Source organism: Nycticebus coucang, chromosome 8, assembly GCF_027406575.1.
Source record: "Nycticebus coucang isolate mNycCou1 chromosome 8, mNycCou1.pri, whole genome shotgun sequence".
In the NCBI taxonomy this organism is placed as follows: Eukaryota; Metazoa; Chordata; class Mammalia; order Primates; family Lorisidae; genus Nycticebus; species Nycticebus coucang.
Genome location: NC_069787.1, coordinates 97,809,621 through 97,826,121, shown reverse-complemented (window position 1 = coordinate 97,826,121; position 16,501 = coordinate 97,809,621). Strand labels below are relative to the sequence as shown.

Here is a 16,501-nt window from a genome sequence, read left to right as displayed (position 1 = left end):
ACACCGGCACCGGCACCGGCCCCTGCCCCTCGCTCGCCCCGCCCCTACCCCTCGCCCCGCCTCCCCCCACCCCCCAGAGCGCGTGCCCGCATTCCAGGGGCGGAAGTCGAGCCCAGAGGCGAGGCGGGGCCGTCGCGCCTTAATGACGTTAGCCGCCGGCGGGGGCGGGCGACGCGACCGTGCCAGTTGTCCTGTGTGCGGGGCTGAGGGGCCCCGGAGGCGGTGGGGGTTCCCGGCGGGGGCGGCGGTGGGGCGGCAGGGCCTGGACATGGCGCCGAGGGGCCGCCCCACGGGAAGATGAATAAGGGCTGGTTGGAGCTGGAGAGCGACCCGGGTGAGGAGGGGGCCCAGCGGGCAGGGAGCTGGGGAGATCGGAGGGTCCCGGGACACGCCTGCCTGACCATTACCCCTTCCTCTTGTCGTCCCACCCAGGCCTCTTCACCCTCCTGGTGGAAGATTTTGGTAAGAACCTCTTCTGAGGTTATGCAAGTCCACCCTTGCGCCCTTGCTCCAGGACCAGGGCCTGCTTTTCCCGACCGCTCTCCTTTCTTGATCTCAGGTGTCAAAGGGGTGCAGGTGGAGGAGATTTATGACCTTCAGAGCAAATGCCAGGGGTGAGTGGCCGAACGCCAGGGTCGTTCCTTACACTGAGAGGGCTTGGGAAGGGCCAAGGAAAGAGTGCCCGTCAATGGAGGCAATGTGAGGAATCCCAAGTTGTAAAATCTCACAGAAGGAAGCATTCCCTCCTGTCTGGGTCAAGTTGATATTTTTTCCTTTCAGTCTTCCCTCAGTGTTTTCCTTTATGTAGTGCTACCTTTTCTGATCTTGCAGGAGTATCCTTGCAGCAGGAAGACTCAGGCCACAGTGTCTTCAGTTGTGTAATTTATTTATTAACTACAGTGTGCTCATTCTGACATAAAGGTTTTCCTGTATTGATAAGTTGATGTGACAGGGCCCCTCCTGGTGTCCCCTTCTCATTTCCCCCGGCCCCTCCTCTTGTCTTGGAGCTCCCACAGAATAGAGGTATAGAGAGAATGCTACAGTGACTGAACCAAGAAGTCTGCTTTAATTTCGTGGGAAAGAAGCTCCTAGTGTGGTTGTTGATTTGAGTTCCTGACCGTATTGAGGGAGTTAGTGTTCAAATTCCTCATCCGAGTTTTTGTTCTTGCTTTACTTTGTGTTCCTACCCAGTGCTGTCCTGGGCTGTCACTTCCAAGTTTTCTTACCCAGAAGCATAAACTTCATAAAGAGACTGGATGGACTCTTGGAGCACCACAGCCAGAAGCTGATGCTTTACTCTGACTGTGGCAGGCCTCTGGTGTGTGAGGGCACAGGGTCACTTTGGACGCTGTTGGAAAGAAGCCAGGGTCGAGGTGGGATTATATCAAGGGCACCTGAATGGTGACACAGTGCAAAGAAATAGGAGAAATAAGGGGATTCTGATTGCCTTTTGTCTCTTAGCTGATCTAGTTCTTCTCATTTCCCCCAGCCCTGTATATGGATTCATCTTCTTGTTCAAATGGATCGAAGAGCGCCGGTCCCGTCGCAAGGTCTCTACCTTGGTGGATGATACGTCTGTGATTGATGATGATATTGTGAATAACATGTTCTTTGCTCACCAGGTCTGCTGGGCTCTGGGCTCTTTCCTGGGGGTGGGATGTTGCCATTGTCTTTGCTTGGGAGTGGAAGTAGAGGAATGCAGGAGGAGGAGATAGGCAGATACCAGGAGTGGAGGTTACAGAAACCCCCTGGCAGAAGGAACTGAGCTCATATTCATTAAAGGTAACATCTTTAGAGCAGTGTGATATCTGAGTCTACTGTCCATGTCCCCAGATACCTGGTGGGTATTTAGTTGGTGCTTGTTAAATGAGAAAATATTGGACAAAGTTGAGGGGAGCTGATGAGGGTGGTTGTCCAGATTTGACAGTCCGTTTCTGGATCTCTATTTCTGATAAATGTGGGCTTGGGGGACCCTGGGGGAAGGGGTGCTGTGTATGGATGATTATTCTTGGTTTCCTAGCTGATACCCAATTCTTGTGCCACTCATGCCTTGCTGAGTGTGCTCTTGAACTGCAGCAATGTGGACCTGGGGCCCACCCTGAGTCGCATGAAGGACTTCACCAAAGGTTTCAGCCCTGAGGTGAGTAGGCTGCAGTGCCTTAATCCTGGCTCACAGCTGGGCAGATCTGACCCTCAGAGCCACTGGTATTTAGCAGTATTAGGCTGTTTCATTTTCAAATGACATTGATAATACATTTGACACTTAAATTGTGTAAGGCAATTGATTTTAGGCCCAATTATCAGGAAAGAAGACAGACTTAGGGAGGGAAGAAACATCCCTTAAGTCATATCATGTCAGAACCATCTTTATGAGGAATGTCTCTATCAGGTCATACATGTTGCTCTGTAGTATCTGCTGATTATTGTGCAAAGCCCGCATAGTCCATCTCGGTGGGGCTCCAGAGCACTTTAGGAAAGCTCATCTGTGCTCCTTCAGATTTCTAGAATGCCTCCAGACCTGCTCTCTGGAGCTTTGCCTTCTACGCAGAGGGCCACTTGAGCAGAAATTGTTCTGATGTGGCCTTTTCTTCCATCTAGAGCAAAGGATATGCAATTGGTAATGCCCCGGAGTTGGCCAAGGCACATAATAGCCATGCCAGGTGTGTAGGAGTTGTGGGAGCTGATGTAGGGTAAGGGTGGGGGGAGTGCCATTTTTGGGGTCCTGACTGTGTCCTCCTTCAGGCCCGAGCCACGCCACCTTCCTGAAAAGCAGAATGGCCTTAGTGCAGTGCGGACCATGGAGGCATTCCACTTTGTCAGCTATGTGCCTATCACAGGCCGGCTCTTTGAGCTGGATGGGCTGAAGGTCTATCCTATTGACCATGGTAGGCATCCAAGCTGGGGTCCTGTTCCTCTGTTTACTTCCTGGGGAGCTGGTGCTTAGTGCCTTCAGGTGCTTGGGACCCGGAGGTAGGGGGTGTGGGTACTAAGGACATAGGACTCTGCCTAGGATTTCACCTTATGTTGCATTGCTAGCCCGCTCCTGACTTCCTGGCTCAACTGCCCTTGTCTGTCTTCCTTCTCTCTCCTGGCCTGCCTAAACTCAAGTTTTCCCACCTGCTGATTCATTGTCTTGGTCTCCCTAGGGCCCTGGGGAGAGGATGAGGAGTGGACAGACAAGGCCCGACGAGTTATCATGGAGCGTATTGGCCTCGCCACTGCAGGGTAAGGGTCCTGTGCCTGCCCTGCTCTACCCTCTGGAGCTATGCCCCCTTTGAGAGGGACAGAGAGAGGCCAGGTGATTTGTAAAATACAAAGCCACATGGTGAATCTGCAAGATTAGGCTCAGATCATGGACTCTCAACTTCTTTCCCTATTACTTCCTACTGAGGCTGCCTGTGGCCCACCCAGGATGGGCGAGGGGCAGGCAAGCTGTGGTGGAGCCCTGGGTGGCTGGTTCACTTCCTGACAGGCCCCTCACACAGCTTGTTTGAAGGATCTGGCTCAGGTGCCTGGTGTACATGTCAGTTGCTGCCTGCCTGTTGGGGTGGGGCCTGTATCTTTGGCTACTGATGTGACTGCAGGGAGCCCTGCCAGAATATCTGCCTCAACCTGATGGCAGGGCCAGGGGGGAGCTGCTCTCATGGCTGTGGCTATGGCTGTGACTGCAGGGAGCCCTACCACGACATTCGCTTCAACCTGATGGCAGTAGTACCCGACCGCAGGATCAAGTATGAGGCCAGGTTGCATGTGCTAAAGGTGAACCGTCAGACAGTGCTGGAGGCCCTGCAGCAGGTGGGTGCTCCTCCTCCTGTGCCCTCCCTATCTTTCTCTCATTGTGGCATCAGGCTCTGATTCCCAGACCAAACTCACTCATGGGTCTGGGCTTCAGCTAACCACTCCTTTCCTTTGCTCTTGTGTAGGAGAGGTAGCACTTAGGGTGGCAAGGGAGAAGAAATTCTAAGGGTTATTTGGTTTGGCTGTTTATCTCCTTGTGAGTGAATGAATGGATGGAGCCTAGACTATTATTCCCTTAGTCCCTCAGCCCTCAGCTTTCCGAGGTAGAGGCCTGGGTCTACCCTTCCTCCTATGAGCTTTGTATTCTGTTTTTAGCTGATTAGGATAACACAGCCAGAGCTGATTCAGACCCACAAATCTCAAGAGTCACAGCTGCCCGAGGAGTCCAAGTCCAACAGCAAGTCCCCCCTGGTGTTGGAGACAAGCAGGGCCCCATTGGCCTCTGAGAGCACCCATACAGGTACTGGGAGGTGGGATGGGCCCTTTCATGAGTCTCAGAGCTACCCCCTCATAGCTTGTCCTGGGAGGCCTAAACAGAGCGAGTCTTTTTCTGTGGAGGTACTTGGCCAGTAGTGCAGAGTTTCCCAGTGCTTGTAGCTCTCCCTGCTCAGAACATAGAGGTAGGATAGTACTTCCTTAAAGAAAGGTACATGTAAGGGGCTGCTGTTACCGTAGGCCCCTGCACCCTTCTCCATAATGTATACTTCTTTTTTCTGCCTCCCCACTTTTTTCCCATCTTATTCTTCTCCCAGGCTTGCTATGAGGTCATGTCTTAGAGCTTGGTGATACTCATTGCACCACCTGGCACGGTTGCTATCTGTGGAGGGAAGGGAGCAATGCTGTGTCACATGACTAGGGATACTGTGGGCTTTTCTTGAGGATCCTGCTGAAGGTCCTGACTATGCTCCTTGCCTTGTCTCAGATGGTACAGAGGAAGTGGCTGGTTCATGCTCACAAGCCCCAACCCATAGCCCTCCCAGCAAACCCAAGCTGGTGGTGAAGCCTCCTGGGAGCAGCCTGAATGGGGTTCCCCCTACTCCCACCCCCATCGTCCAGTGGCTGCCAGCCTTTCTAGACAATCACAACTATGCCAAGTCCCCCATGCAGGTAAGCCAGGAGCACCCTTGCGGGAGTCTCTCTGTACTCTTGAGAGGTTGTAACAGGGACTTTCCCCATGTGGTTCCTTGGTGTTCGCCCTCTGCCTAGGTATGGGTTGCCAGGTTCCTTCATCTGATAACTCAGAGGCCACCACTACAGTAGGGGCTTAGGGAGACAGAGAGAGAGAGCTCTTCCAGCTCTAATCTAGTGACATGGCTGTAGGGTTAAATGTTTAGGGCATGCTCCTTGGTGCAACTCTATAGGTTGGGTTCTGCTAAAGCATGTGTTTTGGGGAGCTGTCTTCTCTTAGCAGCTCTCCGTAGGCTTCTATCCAAGTGGGTGGCAGCCTCCTCAGGGGCTAAGGATGGCCTTTGGAGCACCTGAAGAGGTTCAGCTGATTCAGCCTGGAGAGGCACATTGGCTTCCCTCCCACCCTGTGCCCAGGCTGGGCTGAGCAGCCTCTGTTCATGACTACCCTGGTCTCTGCCTCAGGAGGAGGAAGATCTGGCAGCAGGTGTGGGTCGCAGCCGAGTTCCAGTCCGCCCACCCCAGCAATACTCAGATGATGAAGATGACTATGAAGATGATGAGGAGGAGGATATGCAGAACACCAATTCTGCCATCAGGTCAGCCCCAGCTCTGTAAGGTTACCAGGCTTTGGGTGCCTCAGATCCTATCCAGAATATCCCAGCCCATGTCTGAGAATGCCTTTCATCCCAGATAATGCTGAGCATATACAGAGTGCAGGGCCCTGGGGGAAGCTGGCATGAAGGGGTTGACCCCAGCTCTCTAAAAGTTTTTTGATGGTCTCAAGAGAGGGCTGAGGACATAAACATACATCAAGGCATGGAAAGGCTTTTCAGCTGGCCTTAAAAGATTAGTTGGGGCAGGGAGGAGGAGATATGCATAGGTGGTTGGGGGCAGCTTTGTTGGAACACACAGCATTGGCAAAAGGCCAGAAGTGGGGCAGCTGGAATAGAGGAGGTGTCCTTTGAGGACACCTGGCTATAGCTGATAGAGCTTAGGGTACCAGGCTTGGCATGGCTGGTTCAAACTGCTTGGACCAAATACAAGGAGTTTTAGGGACAGCCCCCAGAAGTCAAGATGTGTTCAAACCATTGTGGGCACTGCTGGGTGTGGTCACCTGGCCTGCTCTCTTGCTCCATCCCTTCTTGGGCCCCACAGGTACAAGCGGAAGGGGACTGGGAAGCCAGGGTCATTGAGTGGTTCTGCAGATGGGCAGCTATCAGTTTTGCAGCCCAACACGATCAACGTCTTGGCTGAGAAGCTCAAAGAGTCCCAGAAAGATCTTTCAATTCCTTTGTCCATCAAGACTAGCAGTGGGGCTGGGAGTCCAGCTGTGGCAGTGCCCACGCACTCACAGCCCTCACCCACTCCCAGCAATGAGAGCACAGACACGGCCTCTGAGATTGGCAGTGCTTTCAACTCGCCACTGCGCTCACCCATTCGCTCGGCCAACCCAACACGACCCTCCAGCCCTGTCACCTCCCACATCTCCAAGGTGCTTTTTGGAGAGGATGACAGCCTGCTGCGTGTTGACTGCATACGCTACAACCGTGCTGTCCGTGACTTGGGTCCTGTCATCAGCACAGGCCTACTGCATCTGGCTGAGGATGGGGTGCTGAGTCCCCTGCCGCTGACAGGTGGGCCTTGGGCTGGCTCACTGGTGCACTTGGGGCACTAGGAGGGATGAGGGAGGTGGCAAAGAGACCACAATGTGTCTTGCACCCTGACTGGTCTTGTGCCTTCTCTTCCCAGAGGGTGGGAAGGGTTCCTCACCCTCCATCAGACCAAGCCAAGGCAACCAGGGATCCAGCAGCCCAGTGGAGGTGGTGGAAGCCACAGACAGCAGAGAGAAGACTGGGCTGGTCAAGTCCGGAGAGCCCTTGAGTGGGGAGAAGTACTCACCCAAGGTGGGCCTCCTTTGCAACTTTCTTTTTTAATTCTGACAGAGGGAAGGGCCTGAGATGCTGCCGCCCAGGTACTGGGTTCTTGATTAGAATTTTGGTGTGAAGATCGGCAGCTAGAACCAAGTGCCAGGAAGCCTTTCTGGGTTGGATGGTGGCAGGAGCCTTAGGAGGGTCCATGAACTCTGGCTATTGATCCTTGCCTCTAGCTGCCTCTTGGTAGTGGGGCTTTGGTGATGGCCAGCCCCTGTCAGAGGCGCAATGCTGGGTTTTGGCAGGAGCTGCTGGCACTGCTGAAGTGTGTGGAGGCTGAAATTGCAAACTATGAGGCCTGCCTCAAAGAAGAGGTGGAAAAGAGGAAGAAGTTCAAGGTGAGTGATCTCTCCAGCTGCCTGGTCCTTGTGAGGTCAACTGGTGGCTGCTATGGGGAGATGAGCTGCAGTGCCTTCACCTTCTTTTGTCCCCATAGATTGATGATCAGAGAAGGACCCACAACTATGACGAGTTCATCTGCACCTTCATCTCCATGCTGGCTCAGGAAGGTAAGGGGACTCGCTGCTGTGTCCTGACTGGCATTCCCTGCTGAAGGCCATGTCCCTTAGGTCCCTTCAGCCACCTGCTCAAGGGTCTGTTCCTCCCCATAGGCATGCTGGCCAACCTGGTGGAACAGAACATCTCGGTGCGGCGGCGCCAAGGAGTCAGCATTGGACGGCTCCACAAGCAGCGGAAGCCTGACCGGCGGAAACGCTCTCGCCCCTACAAGGCCAAGCGCCAGTGAGAACTGCTGGCTTTGACTCTGTAGCCCACTCTTGCCGTGTGACTCTCACCAGGACCTCCTCCCTGCCCTACTCCCCCTTTTCCCAGTATTACTGAATATTTCCAGCCAGAGAGTCCAGGCCCTGGGAATGGGAGCCAGCCACATTGCCTACATTGTGCCCTGGTAGGGGCAGATCAGCCCATAGTGCTGAGGAGGCAGCAGCTAAGAGTTGGGGCACAGTGAGGTACTGTGGCTTCTTCCATAGCTGGCTGTGTAGTGGCAGGACCTGGCCCGTCTGCGTGGGCAGCAGAATATATATTTTACCTATCAGAGACACCTATTTTTCTGGGCTCCAACCCATTTTGCACCATGTTGACATAGCCAGCTCTCTGTCCTAGTGGCTATTGTGCTGATGGGCCCATGTCTCTGCATCATGCCAGGGTTACAACATTGGAGTCACAGCTGGGGGCCTGGGTGGGCATTGGGCCTGCTACTCTAGCCTCTGCCACCAGCCTGTCCCTATTGTGAGGAAGCCAGGCCTACTCTCTTTATTCCCTTTGGGAGAGTGCCAAACTCAGGGACCTGACTGCTGGGCTGGATTGGAAGTGGGATATCCCAGCAGGGATGAGATAAGTAACTTGCTGGTTCCCTGACCTGAGCAGAGAGAAGTATTTGAATGAACTGTTTGATGGCCTGTAAACTGTCCTAGTTCTAGCCAGTCTTGTTGAAACTGTGCTCCACAGCAGGGTTCTGGGGCTCTTTGCCTTCAGTGTTGTGGCCCTGGCTATGGGCCTACTTTGGGCTCCTAGTCTCTGATCCTGGAGCTTGAGGCTCAGAAGAGCCTCTGCCCGGCTCCTCAGTATTACCATACCAAGTCTCTCTTTTAGGGGTAGCAGAGACAGGGCTGCTTGCCGGAAGCCAGCACCACTCAGTCGTCCCTGCTATGCCAGCTTCCTCAGCTTCTGTAAGGCACTCAGGGTGGGGTACAACAGGATCAAGACAACTGTTTGGAGCCCCTGTATTCCCAGAGGTCCTGATGCCAAGGGATAATGGGCCTAACACTGCCTCTGGAGCTCAGGCCCCAAATTTTGCCCCATGGCCTCTGCCAGGTGGCTTTGAAGGTGATCCAAGCAAGCCCCTAATCTGTACATAGTGACTGGGGGGGCTGACAGGTATGGCAGCTGCCTCTCTAGGCTGAGCATAACCTGATCCCTCCAACCCCTGTAAATACTGGATCAATGAATGAATAAAATTCTCCTAAAAAATGAACACTCCTGTGGTTGTTGGCCTGAGGCTAGGATGAGAGTAAGGACCTACTAGGCCTCCTGGCCCAAGGCCTGTGCCCAGAGTGGAGAAATGTGCAGTCCTGGGGCATCCAGCTTTCTCCTGGGCCAGAGATCCTTGAGACTCTAGGCTTGGGATTTAACACCTCATCCCAAGAAGGGCTTCACGTGGGCTCCAGACAAGTATACTTTGTGGGGGAGAGGGCCATCGTTTTCATCACATCTGGTGGCTTTACATCCTGGTGCTGGGGCTCCTGGTTCAAAAGGCATAGCTGCCTCTAGTCCTACGTGGTACCTTCTTTTTGGGAGGGTGCGTATCTCCTTCCTTCTCCATGTTCCTCTATTCCCTGCTGACTGTGTTCTTTGCTGAGGTAATTGTGGCCCCTCACTCCCACCCTGGCAGTAAACCCTACAGAGAAGGTCACATGCAAGTAGTTAAGGCACAGCTGGACTGCTTGGAAAATGCAACTTTAATGGCCCTGGCCCTTCTGTCTGAGTCTAGTAGTCCAGGGCACAGATGAGAGCCACACCACGCTTTATCCAGTGTCGCTGGGGCTGGTCGGTGGGGATCTCCACAGCAATGACATAGTTGGTGGAGTGTCCTGTGGTTGATAGCGTTCCTAGACAGCAAAAAGGGGGAAGGTTTAGGTTATACACTGTAAAAACTAGAGCAGGTATAGGGTAGGGGCAAGGCCAGTGCATTTGGCAGACTAAGCTGGGGACAAGGAGGGGTCCTTGGCCCAAGAGGAAACCTGCTTTCCAAGTGAGTCTGGCCAAGGCTTAGACCTGCCTAGAGTTAGTGCACCAGGGACTGAAGATGGATGGGAATGGAAGAGTTGATGCCACTGTTCATGGCCTGATAGACCAAGCCCAAGTCTACCCCTGCCCTGAGCCTCAGTTAACCCTCTAAATCCCTGATGGCAGACTGGGGCTCATAGGCTCTCAGGACCCCAGGTGTATCTGCTGGGTGCATCTGCTGGGAGGCAAGTAGGTGATCTCAGTATCTGGCCATTAACCTGTCTACTTCTGTTGGCCTTCCTGTTCAGCTAACCTGGGAGAATCTAATTGGCTTGAGCTGGGCTAGTAGGCTGGGTTATTCCTGGGCTCCCATCTATAGTGTACCTCTCCACCCCAGACCCCATACCAGCACGGGTCAGTGTCTTGTAGATGGGGCACAGGTAGAAGTCTTGGTCCTGGGCTTTGCGGTTGGGTGCTGGCCGGAGCCAGATAACAGCCATCTCTGTGTACAGCTCCTTGGGCCGAGATTCAGCCAGCTGGAAGGCTGCTGAATCCCAACGGGCACCTTCTAAAAACAGTCCGTGGATATAGCACCCTTCTTTGGGCCTTTCCTCTAACTCTGATGGTGCCTGGGACATCACCTGTGATGGGAACACAGACCCACACACCAACACCCAGAATCTGAGTTAGGATTTGGGTCAGGAGGCACAAACTCCCTCCTGAGGTGCTGCCTGCCTGCCCATCCCTTACCCACCATTTCTTCCAGCAGCCTGCAACTGTGCTCTGCCCTTGTAGATTTCCCTGGGACTCATGGCCTCTTCTGGCCGGGGTCTTCCCACCCTTCTGGTAGGGGTCTCCTCTGACTGCTAGCCAGCTGTGGTCTTAGTGCCCCTTACTGCCTGGGCTGCACCCTAGCCTGTCACCTGAACTGGCCCTGGCTGAGCCCAGACCTTAAAATCAAAGGAGATGGTGTCAATGGAGATAACAGATTTGCGGGCGAAGTTCTGCAGAGTGCCTGTCAAGAAAGCCTGAGGGAAGAAGAAGCCACTGATCCAGAAGACAGCTGGGATGCCACCTTCAATCCAAGCCTGCAGAAAGTCCAGGCGCTGTAACAGGTCCATGACCCATGAGGACAGTGGCTTGAGTGATGGGTAGGCCTTGGCATTCCAGAGCTCAGGCACAGTGTTGTTATACAGGCTGGAAGCCATCAGCTCCAGCTGTGAGGACATCACCACCAGCCCCTTGAGTGCTTTGAGCAAGTCTTGCAATGTCTGTGTCATCACTTGCAGTAGCCGGTTGTACCTATGGGACCAGTGCAAGGAAGTAGGCAGTGGGTTAAGGTTGTGTGGTAGTATCTATGCTCCCTAGTTTAGGGTCATAGAAAAATCATGGCAAAAAGTAGAGGCTAAGAGCATAGAGCTGGATCGGATTGCCTGGGTACAAATCCCAGCTCTGGCCCTTAGCACTTGTGTGAGCCTGGATAGGTCATTTAACCTTTTGGGGTCTCAGCTATAAAATGGGAATAATAAAAATGTGGCTGAGTTAGAAGAACTTGGCATGTGCCTGGCCCACGGTAATTCTTGTTGCCATTTCTTTACTGTCCAGTGGCTGCTGACTTGGATGGGGGTGGGGAGACAATTACCTAATGACCTCTTGAACTAGCACTGTATTCATTGATTCCTCATACAGCACGGGATACTTGGTCATCACCCACCGCACGTTGACAGGCTCAGGTACCTTGAGCAGAATGTCCTGAGCCACCTCCTCTACTATCTGCAGAAGCAGAGGACACTGGGGGTTAAGGCTTGCCTCTCTTAACCCCTGTAGGATTCTGCATGCAGAGTTCCTTCCCACAGGGGTGCAGGCAGCCTGGGAGAGCCTGGCCCAATGCAGCCCTCAGGCCCCTTCCTCCTGCCACTACCCACCTCCTCTCGGCCCTGGCCACCCACAGAGGATGATTTTGGTTGCAGCTGGATGATGGCACCCAGGAGGGCAAACGTCTCATTCTGGGCAAAGGTGATGTTGGCATTGTCATGCAGACCAAAGATCTCAGGCATGTCATTGAGTGGGAGGCTCTTGATGTAGGAGAGATAGCCCTAGGGAGTAGGAGGGCTGCAACTGAAGCCCCTGCCTTGTTCTACTGCAGCCTTCACAGTATCCCTCCAGTTGGGCAAGTCCTCACTTGTCACCTCTGGTAGTAACCCTTTTGCATGTCCCTGTTCTTGGGACTCCATGGCCTCTGAGCCACTTTGTGATGTGGCCCATTCTTCCCTCCCACTCCCCTTGTCACTACCATCTACTCCCTCTTCCTCCATTCAGTGGGATCAAACCTGTTATGCTCCCCCCTGCCACAGGCCCTTTGCACTGATGACCCAACACAGCTCTGGCTTGTGACTTCTCCCCACACACGTTGAGTGGACTCTGGGCCCACCCACATCCTGATTTCACCCCTGGCGTGGGCTAAGCAAAACTGCATGGACAAATGGGTTAAGAATATGGGCTTTGGAAAGTCCAAGGGCATTACTGATCATCATTTCCTCAGGGAGTCCTCCCTGACTGCAGTCTGGGACTGTTTACCATCTTGGAGGTCTGCCCCAACCCTCCCTAATTACACATAGGAAGTGGCTGAGCCAAGTGGGATTTGCCTCTTCCCAGAGCCAAATTCCAGGGAGCAGGAACTGACTCCACCTCCCTCACCCTGGCTATCTTTGTGAGATGGATTAATCAATGAAAAGAAGATACTGGAGACCATGCCTCCTCTCACCCAGGTCCAAGGTGTTTGCTGGACCTCAGGATCCCAGTCTGGTGAGCCCCTCCCATACTGTCCCTGGGGGTAGGCTTACATTGAGATCATAGGTGGGTTGGATCTGGTGGTAAATGCCTGAGGCGCTGTATATGTGCTCAGGAGAGAGCACATCCGGGTTGTAGAAGTCCTCCAGGATGTTCATGACACAGCGCCGGTCCCAGTCATCAGTGACACGGCCCCCATAGTTGATCTCCCCTGCTGTGTACTTGAGGACCTATGGAGTGAGTGGGTGAGGGCCCCCACAAGTGCCTGGGCCCCTGGCTCCCAGCCTATCCCTGGCCTACCTTGTAGGGGATATCATCGTATTCATCCAGAAACATCTTGAGCTGGCTGATACAGATGCGCAGGTCTCCATCTGTGAACTCGTAGGGGATATTGAAGCCCAGGGGCCCAAACTTACGGCGCTCCAGTGCGTTCCCATGGAATAGGCACAGAGAGAGTAGCAGGGACTTGAACTCTGTCACCTGTGGGAGGTGGGCGATGGACGTGAGGGGCAGGGATAGGGGCAGGTAGGGCAGGCATGCACCAAGTGTGCCTCACCTTGCAACAGGAGTTGAGGAATTCATCACTGAGGTTGCTGTAGGACTTCATCAAGTTGGCCTTGACTCCGCGTGGTGGCTCAATGGTTATCTTGGAGCCATTCTGCAGGATGGACACTGGGAACTTGTTGCTGGGCAGGCTGGTGAGCCACAGGCGGAAGTCTCGGTGTACCTGATGGCCACAGCTCCACATGAGCATTGAGACCCAAACCTAGTGACCACCCCAATACCAAGCTCCCTCCTACCCAGGCCCACCTGTAGTCTGACTCCACCCCTGGGGTGGGCCAAGCAAAGGTGCATGGACAACTGGGTTAAGAATATGGGCTTTTCCAGAGAGACAACCTACACAATGGTAAAGGATATTTGCATATTTTCAATCAGACAAAAGCTTGATAACTAGGATCTATAGAGAACTCAAATTAATCCAGATGAAAAAAGCCAACAATCCCATATATCGATGGGCAAGAGACATGAATAGAACTTTCTCTAAAGATGACAGACGAATGGCTAACAAACACATGAAAAAATGTTCATCATCTCTATATATTAGAGAAATGCAAATCAAAACAACCCTGAGATATCATCTAACCCCAGTGAGAATGGCCCACATCACAAAATCTCAAAACTGCAGATGCTGGCATGGATGTGGAGAGAAGGGAAGACTTTTACACTGCTGGTGGGACTGCAAACTAGTACAACCTTTCTGGAAGGAAGTATGGAGAAACCTCAAAGCACTCAAGACCTCCCATTTGATCCTGCAATCCCATTACTGGGCATCTACCCAGAAGGAAAAAAATCCTTTTATCATAAGGACACTTGTACTAGACTGTTTATTGCAGCTCAATTTACAATCGCCAAAATGTGGAAGCAGCCTAAATGCCCACCAACCCAGGAATGGATTAACAAGCTGTGGTATATGTATACCATGGAATACTATTCAGCCATTAAAAAAATGGAGACTTTACATCCCTTGTATTAACCTGGATGGACATGGAAGACATTATTCTTAGTAAAGCATCACAAGAATGGAGAAGCATGAATCCTATGTACTCAATTTTGATATGAGGACAATTAATGACAATTAAGGTTATGGGTGGGGGAAGCAGAAAGAGGGACGGAGGGAGGGGGGTGGGGCCTTGGTGTGTATCACACTTTATGGGGGCAAGACATGATTGCAAGAGGGACTTTACCTAACAATTGCAATCAGTGTAACCTGGCTTATTGTACCCTCAATGAATCCCCAACAATACAAAAAAAAAAAAAAAAGAATATGGGCTTTTCTTTAACATTGTAATGGAAGTTTTAGCCATTGCAATTAGAGAAGAAAAGGCAATCAAGGGTATCCATATAGGGTCAAAAGAGATCAAACTTTCACTCTTTGCAGATGATATGATTGTATATCTGGAAAACACCAGGGATTCTACTACAAAACTCTTAGAAGTGATTAAGGAATACAGCAGCGTCTCAGGTTACAAAATCAACACTCATAAATCTATAGCCTTTATATATACCAACAATAGTCAAGCTGAAAAAACAGTTAAGGACTCTATTCCATTCACAGTAGTGCCAAAGAAGATGAAATATTTGGGAGTTTACCTAACAAAGGACGTGAAAGATCTCTATAAAGAGAACTATGAAACTCTAAGAAAAGAAATAGCTGAAGATGTTAACAAATGGAAAAACATACCATGCTCATGGCTGGGAAGAATCAACATTGTTAAAATGTCCATACTACCCAAAGCAATACACAATTTTAATGCAATCCCTATTAAAGCTCCACTGTCATACTTTAAAGATCTTGAAAAAATAATACTTCGTTTTATATGGGATCAAAAAAAAACCTCAAATAGCCAAAACGTTATTCAGAAATAAAAACAAAGCAGGAGGAATCACGCTACCAGACCTGAGACTGTACTATAAATCAATAGTGATCAAAACAGCATGTTACTGGCACAAAAACAGAGAAGTAGATGTCTGGAACAGAATAGAGAATCAAGAGATGGATCCAGCTACTTACTGTTATTTGATCTTGGACAAGCCAATTAAAAACATTCAGTGGGGAAAAGATTCCCTATTTAACAAATGGTGCTGGGTGAACTGGCTGGCAACCTGTAGAAGACTGAAACTGGACCCACACCTTTCACCATTAACTAAGATAGACTCTCACTGGATTAAAAATTTAAACTTAAGACATGAAACTATGAAAATACTAGAAGAGAGTGCAGGGAAAACACTTGCAGAAATCAGTCTGGGCGAGTATTTTATGAGGAGGGACCCCCCACTCCCCGGCAATTGAAGCAGCTTCAAAAATACACTACTGGGACCTGATCAAACTAAAAAGCTTCTGCACAGCCAAGAACACAGTAAGTAATGCACGCAGACAGCCTTCAGAATGGGAGAAGATGTTTGCAGGTTATGTCTCCGACAATGGTTTAATAACCAGAATCCACAGAGAACTCAAATGTATAAGCAAGAAAAGAACAAGTGATCCCATCACAGACTGGGCAAGGGACTTAAAGAGAAAGTTCTCTGAAGAAGACAGGCACATGGCCTATATACATATGAAAAAAATGCTCATCATCCTTAATCATCAGAGAAATGCAAATCGAAACTACTTTGAGATATCATCTAACTCCAGTAAGATTAGCCCATATCACAAAATCCCAAGACCAGAGATGTTGGCGTGGATGTGGAGAAAAGGGAATACTTCTACACTGCTGGTGGGAATGCAAATTAATACATTCCTTTTGGAAAGACGTTTGGAGAACACTTAGAGATCTAAAAATAGATCGGCCATTCAATCCTATAATTCCTCTACTAGATATATACCCAGAAGACCAAAAATCACATTATAACAAAGATATTTGTACCAGAATGTTTATTGCAGCCCAATTCATAATTGCTAAGTCATAGAAAAAGCCCAAGTGCCCAATGATCCACGAATGGATTAATAAATTGTGGTATATGTACACCATGGAATATTATGCAGCCTTAAAGAAAGATGGAGACTTTACCTCTTTCATGTTTACATGGATGGAGCTGGAACATATTCTTCTTAGTAAAGTATCTCAAGAATGGAAGAAAAAGTATCCAGTGTACTCAGCCCTATTATGAAACTAATGTATGGCTTTCATATGAAAGAGCTATAATCCTGTTATAACCTAAGAATATGGGGAAGGGGGAGAGGGATGGGAGGGAGGGGGGATGATGGGCAGAGAGAGGGTGATAGGTGGGATTACACCCGCGGTGCATCTTACAAGGGTACATGTGAAACTTAGTAAATGTAGAATATAAATGTCTTAACACAGTAACTAAGAAAATGCCAGGGAGGCTATGTTTACCAGTGTGATGAAAATGTGTCAAACTGTTTATAAAACCAGTGTATGATCCCCCATGATCGCATTAATGTACACAGCTATGATTTAATAAAAAAAAAATAGCTTGGCGTTGTGATGGGCACCTGTCATCCCAGCTGCTTGGGAAGCTGAGGCAAGAGAATCGCTTAAGCCCAAGAGTTTGAGGTTGCTGTGAGCTGTGGTGCCATGGCACTCTAC

The 16,501-nt window shown here is 50.8% G+C and overlaps 2 protein-coding genes across 4 annotated transcripts in view; one reads left to right on the top strand and one right to left on the bottom strand.

Annotated features, from left to right (window-relative positions):
* The first annotated feature begins 80 nt into the window (after positions 1-80).
* Positions 81-8,850, top strand: BAP1 (BRCA1 associated protein 1). Of its 3 annotated transcripts, none has more exons than XM_053599197.1 (17): positions 81-334; positions 433-462; positions 560-614; positions 1,490-1,622; positions 2,021-2,140; positions 2,599-2,660; positions 2,743-2,885; positions 3,147-3,225; positions 3,672-3,795; positions 4,114-4,258; positions 4,721-4,905; positions 5,389-5,522; positions 6,082-6,560; positions 6,676-6,830; positions 7,034-7,195; positions 7,294-7,366; positions 7,469-8,850. In XM_053599197.1, the coding sequence occupies exons 1-17, from the start codon at positions 298-300 to the stop codon at positions 7,600-7,602; spliced, it is 2,250 nt and encodes a 749-aa protein (XP_053455172.1). In that variant the 5' UTR covers positions 81-297; the 3' UTR covers positions 7,603-8,850. The 3 variants fall into 3 exon arrangements, with proteins under 3 accessions (XP_053455172.1, XP_053455174.1, XP_053455173.1); XM_053599199.1 differs by having other exon boundaries at positions 137-334; positions 6,298-6,560; XM_053599198.1 differs by having other exon boundaries at positions 137-334; positions 7,103-7,195.
* A 466-nt stretch (positions 8,851-9,316) lies between these two features.
* DNAH1 (dynein axonemal heavy chain 1) overlaps positions 9,317-16,501 on the bottom strand; it is a 96,927-nt gene continuing 89,742 nt past the window's right edge. Inside the window, exons 70-77 of the mRNA XM_053599196.1 lie at positions 12,949-13,119; positions 12,693-12,872; positions 12,446-12,622; positions 11,528-11,698; positions 11,245-11,375; positions 10,553-10,904; positions 10,009-10,243; positions 9,317-9,484 (exon numbers count right to left, since the gene is read on the bottom strand). Coding sequence (XP_053455171.1) covers positions 9,363-9,484; positions 10,009-10,243; positions 10,553-10,904; positions 11,245-11,375; positions 11,528-11,698; positions 12,446-12,622; positions 12,693-12,872; positions 12,949-13,119 — 1,539 coding nt within the window. The 3' untranslated portion in view covers positions 9,317-9,362. The remainder of the gene's footprint in view (positions 9,485-10,008; positions 10,244-10,552; positions 10,905-11,244; positions 11,376-11,527; positions 11,699-12,445; positions 12,623-12,692; positions 12,873-12,948; positions 13,120-16,501) is intronic.

Excerpts from the sequence above, each read along its gene's own strand:
- BAP1 (XM_053599197.1), top strand. The coding sequence starts at position 298 with ATGAATAAGGGCTGGTTGGAGCTGGAGAGCGACCCGG. Across the intron at positions 463-559 it reads CCTCCTGGTGGAAGATTTTG|GTGTCAAAGGGGTGCAGGTG; the intron begins GTAAGAACCTCT and ends TCTTGATCTCAG. Across the intron at positions 3,226-3,671 it reads ATTGGCCTCGCCACTGCAGG|GGAGCCCTACCACGACATTC; the intron begins GTAAGGGTCCTG and ends CTGTGACTGCAG.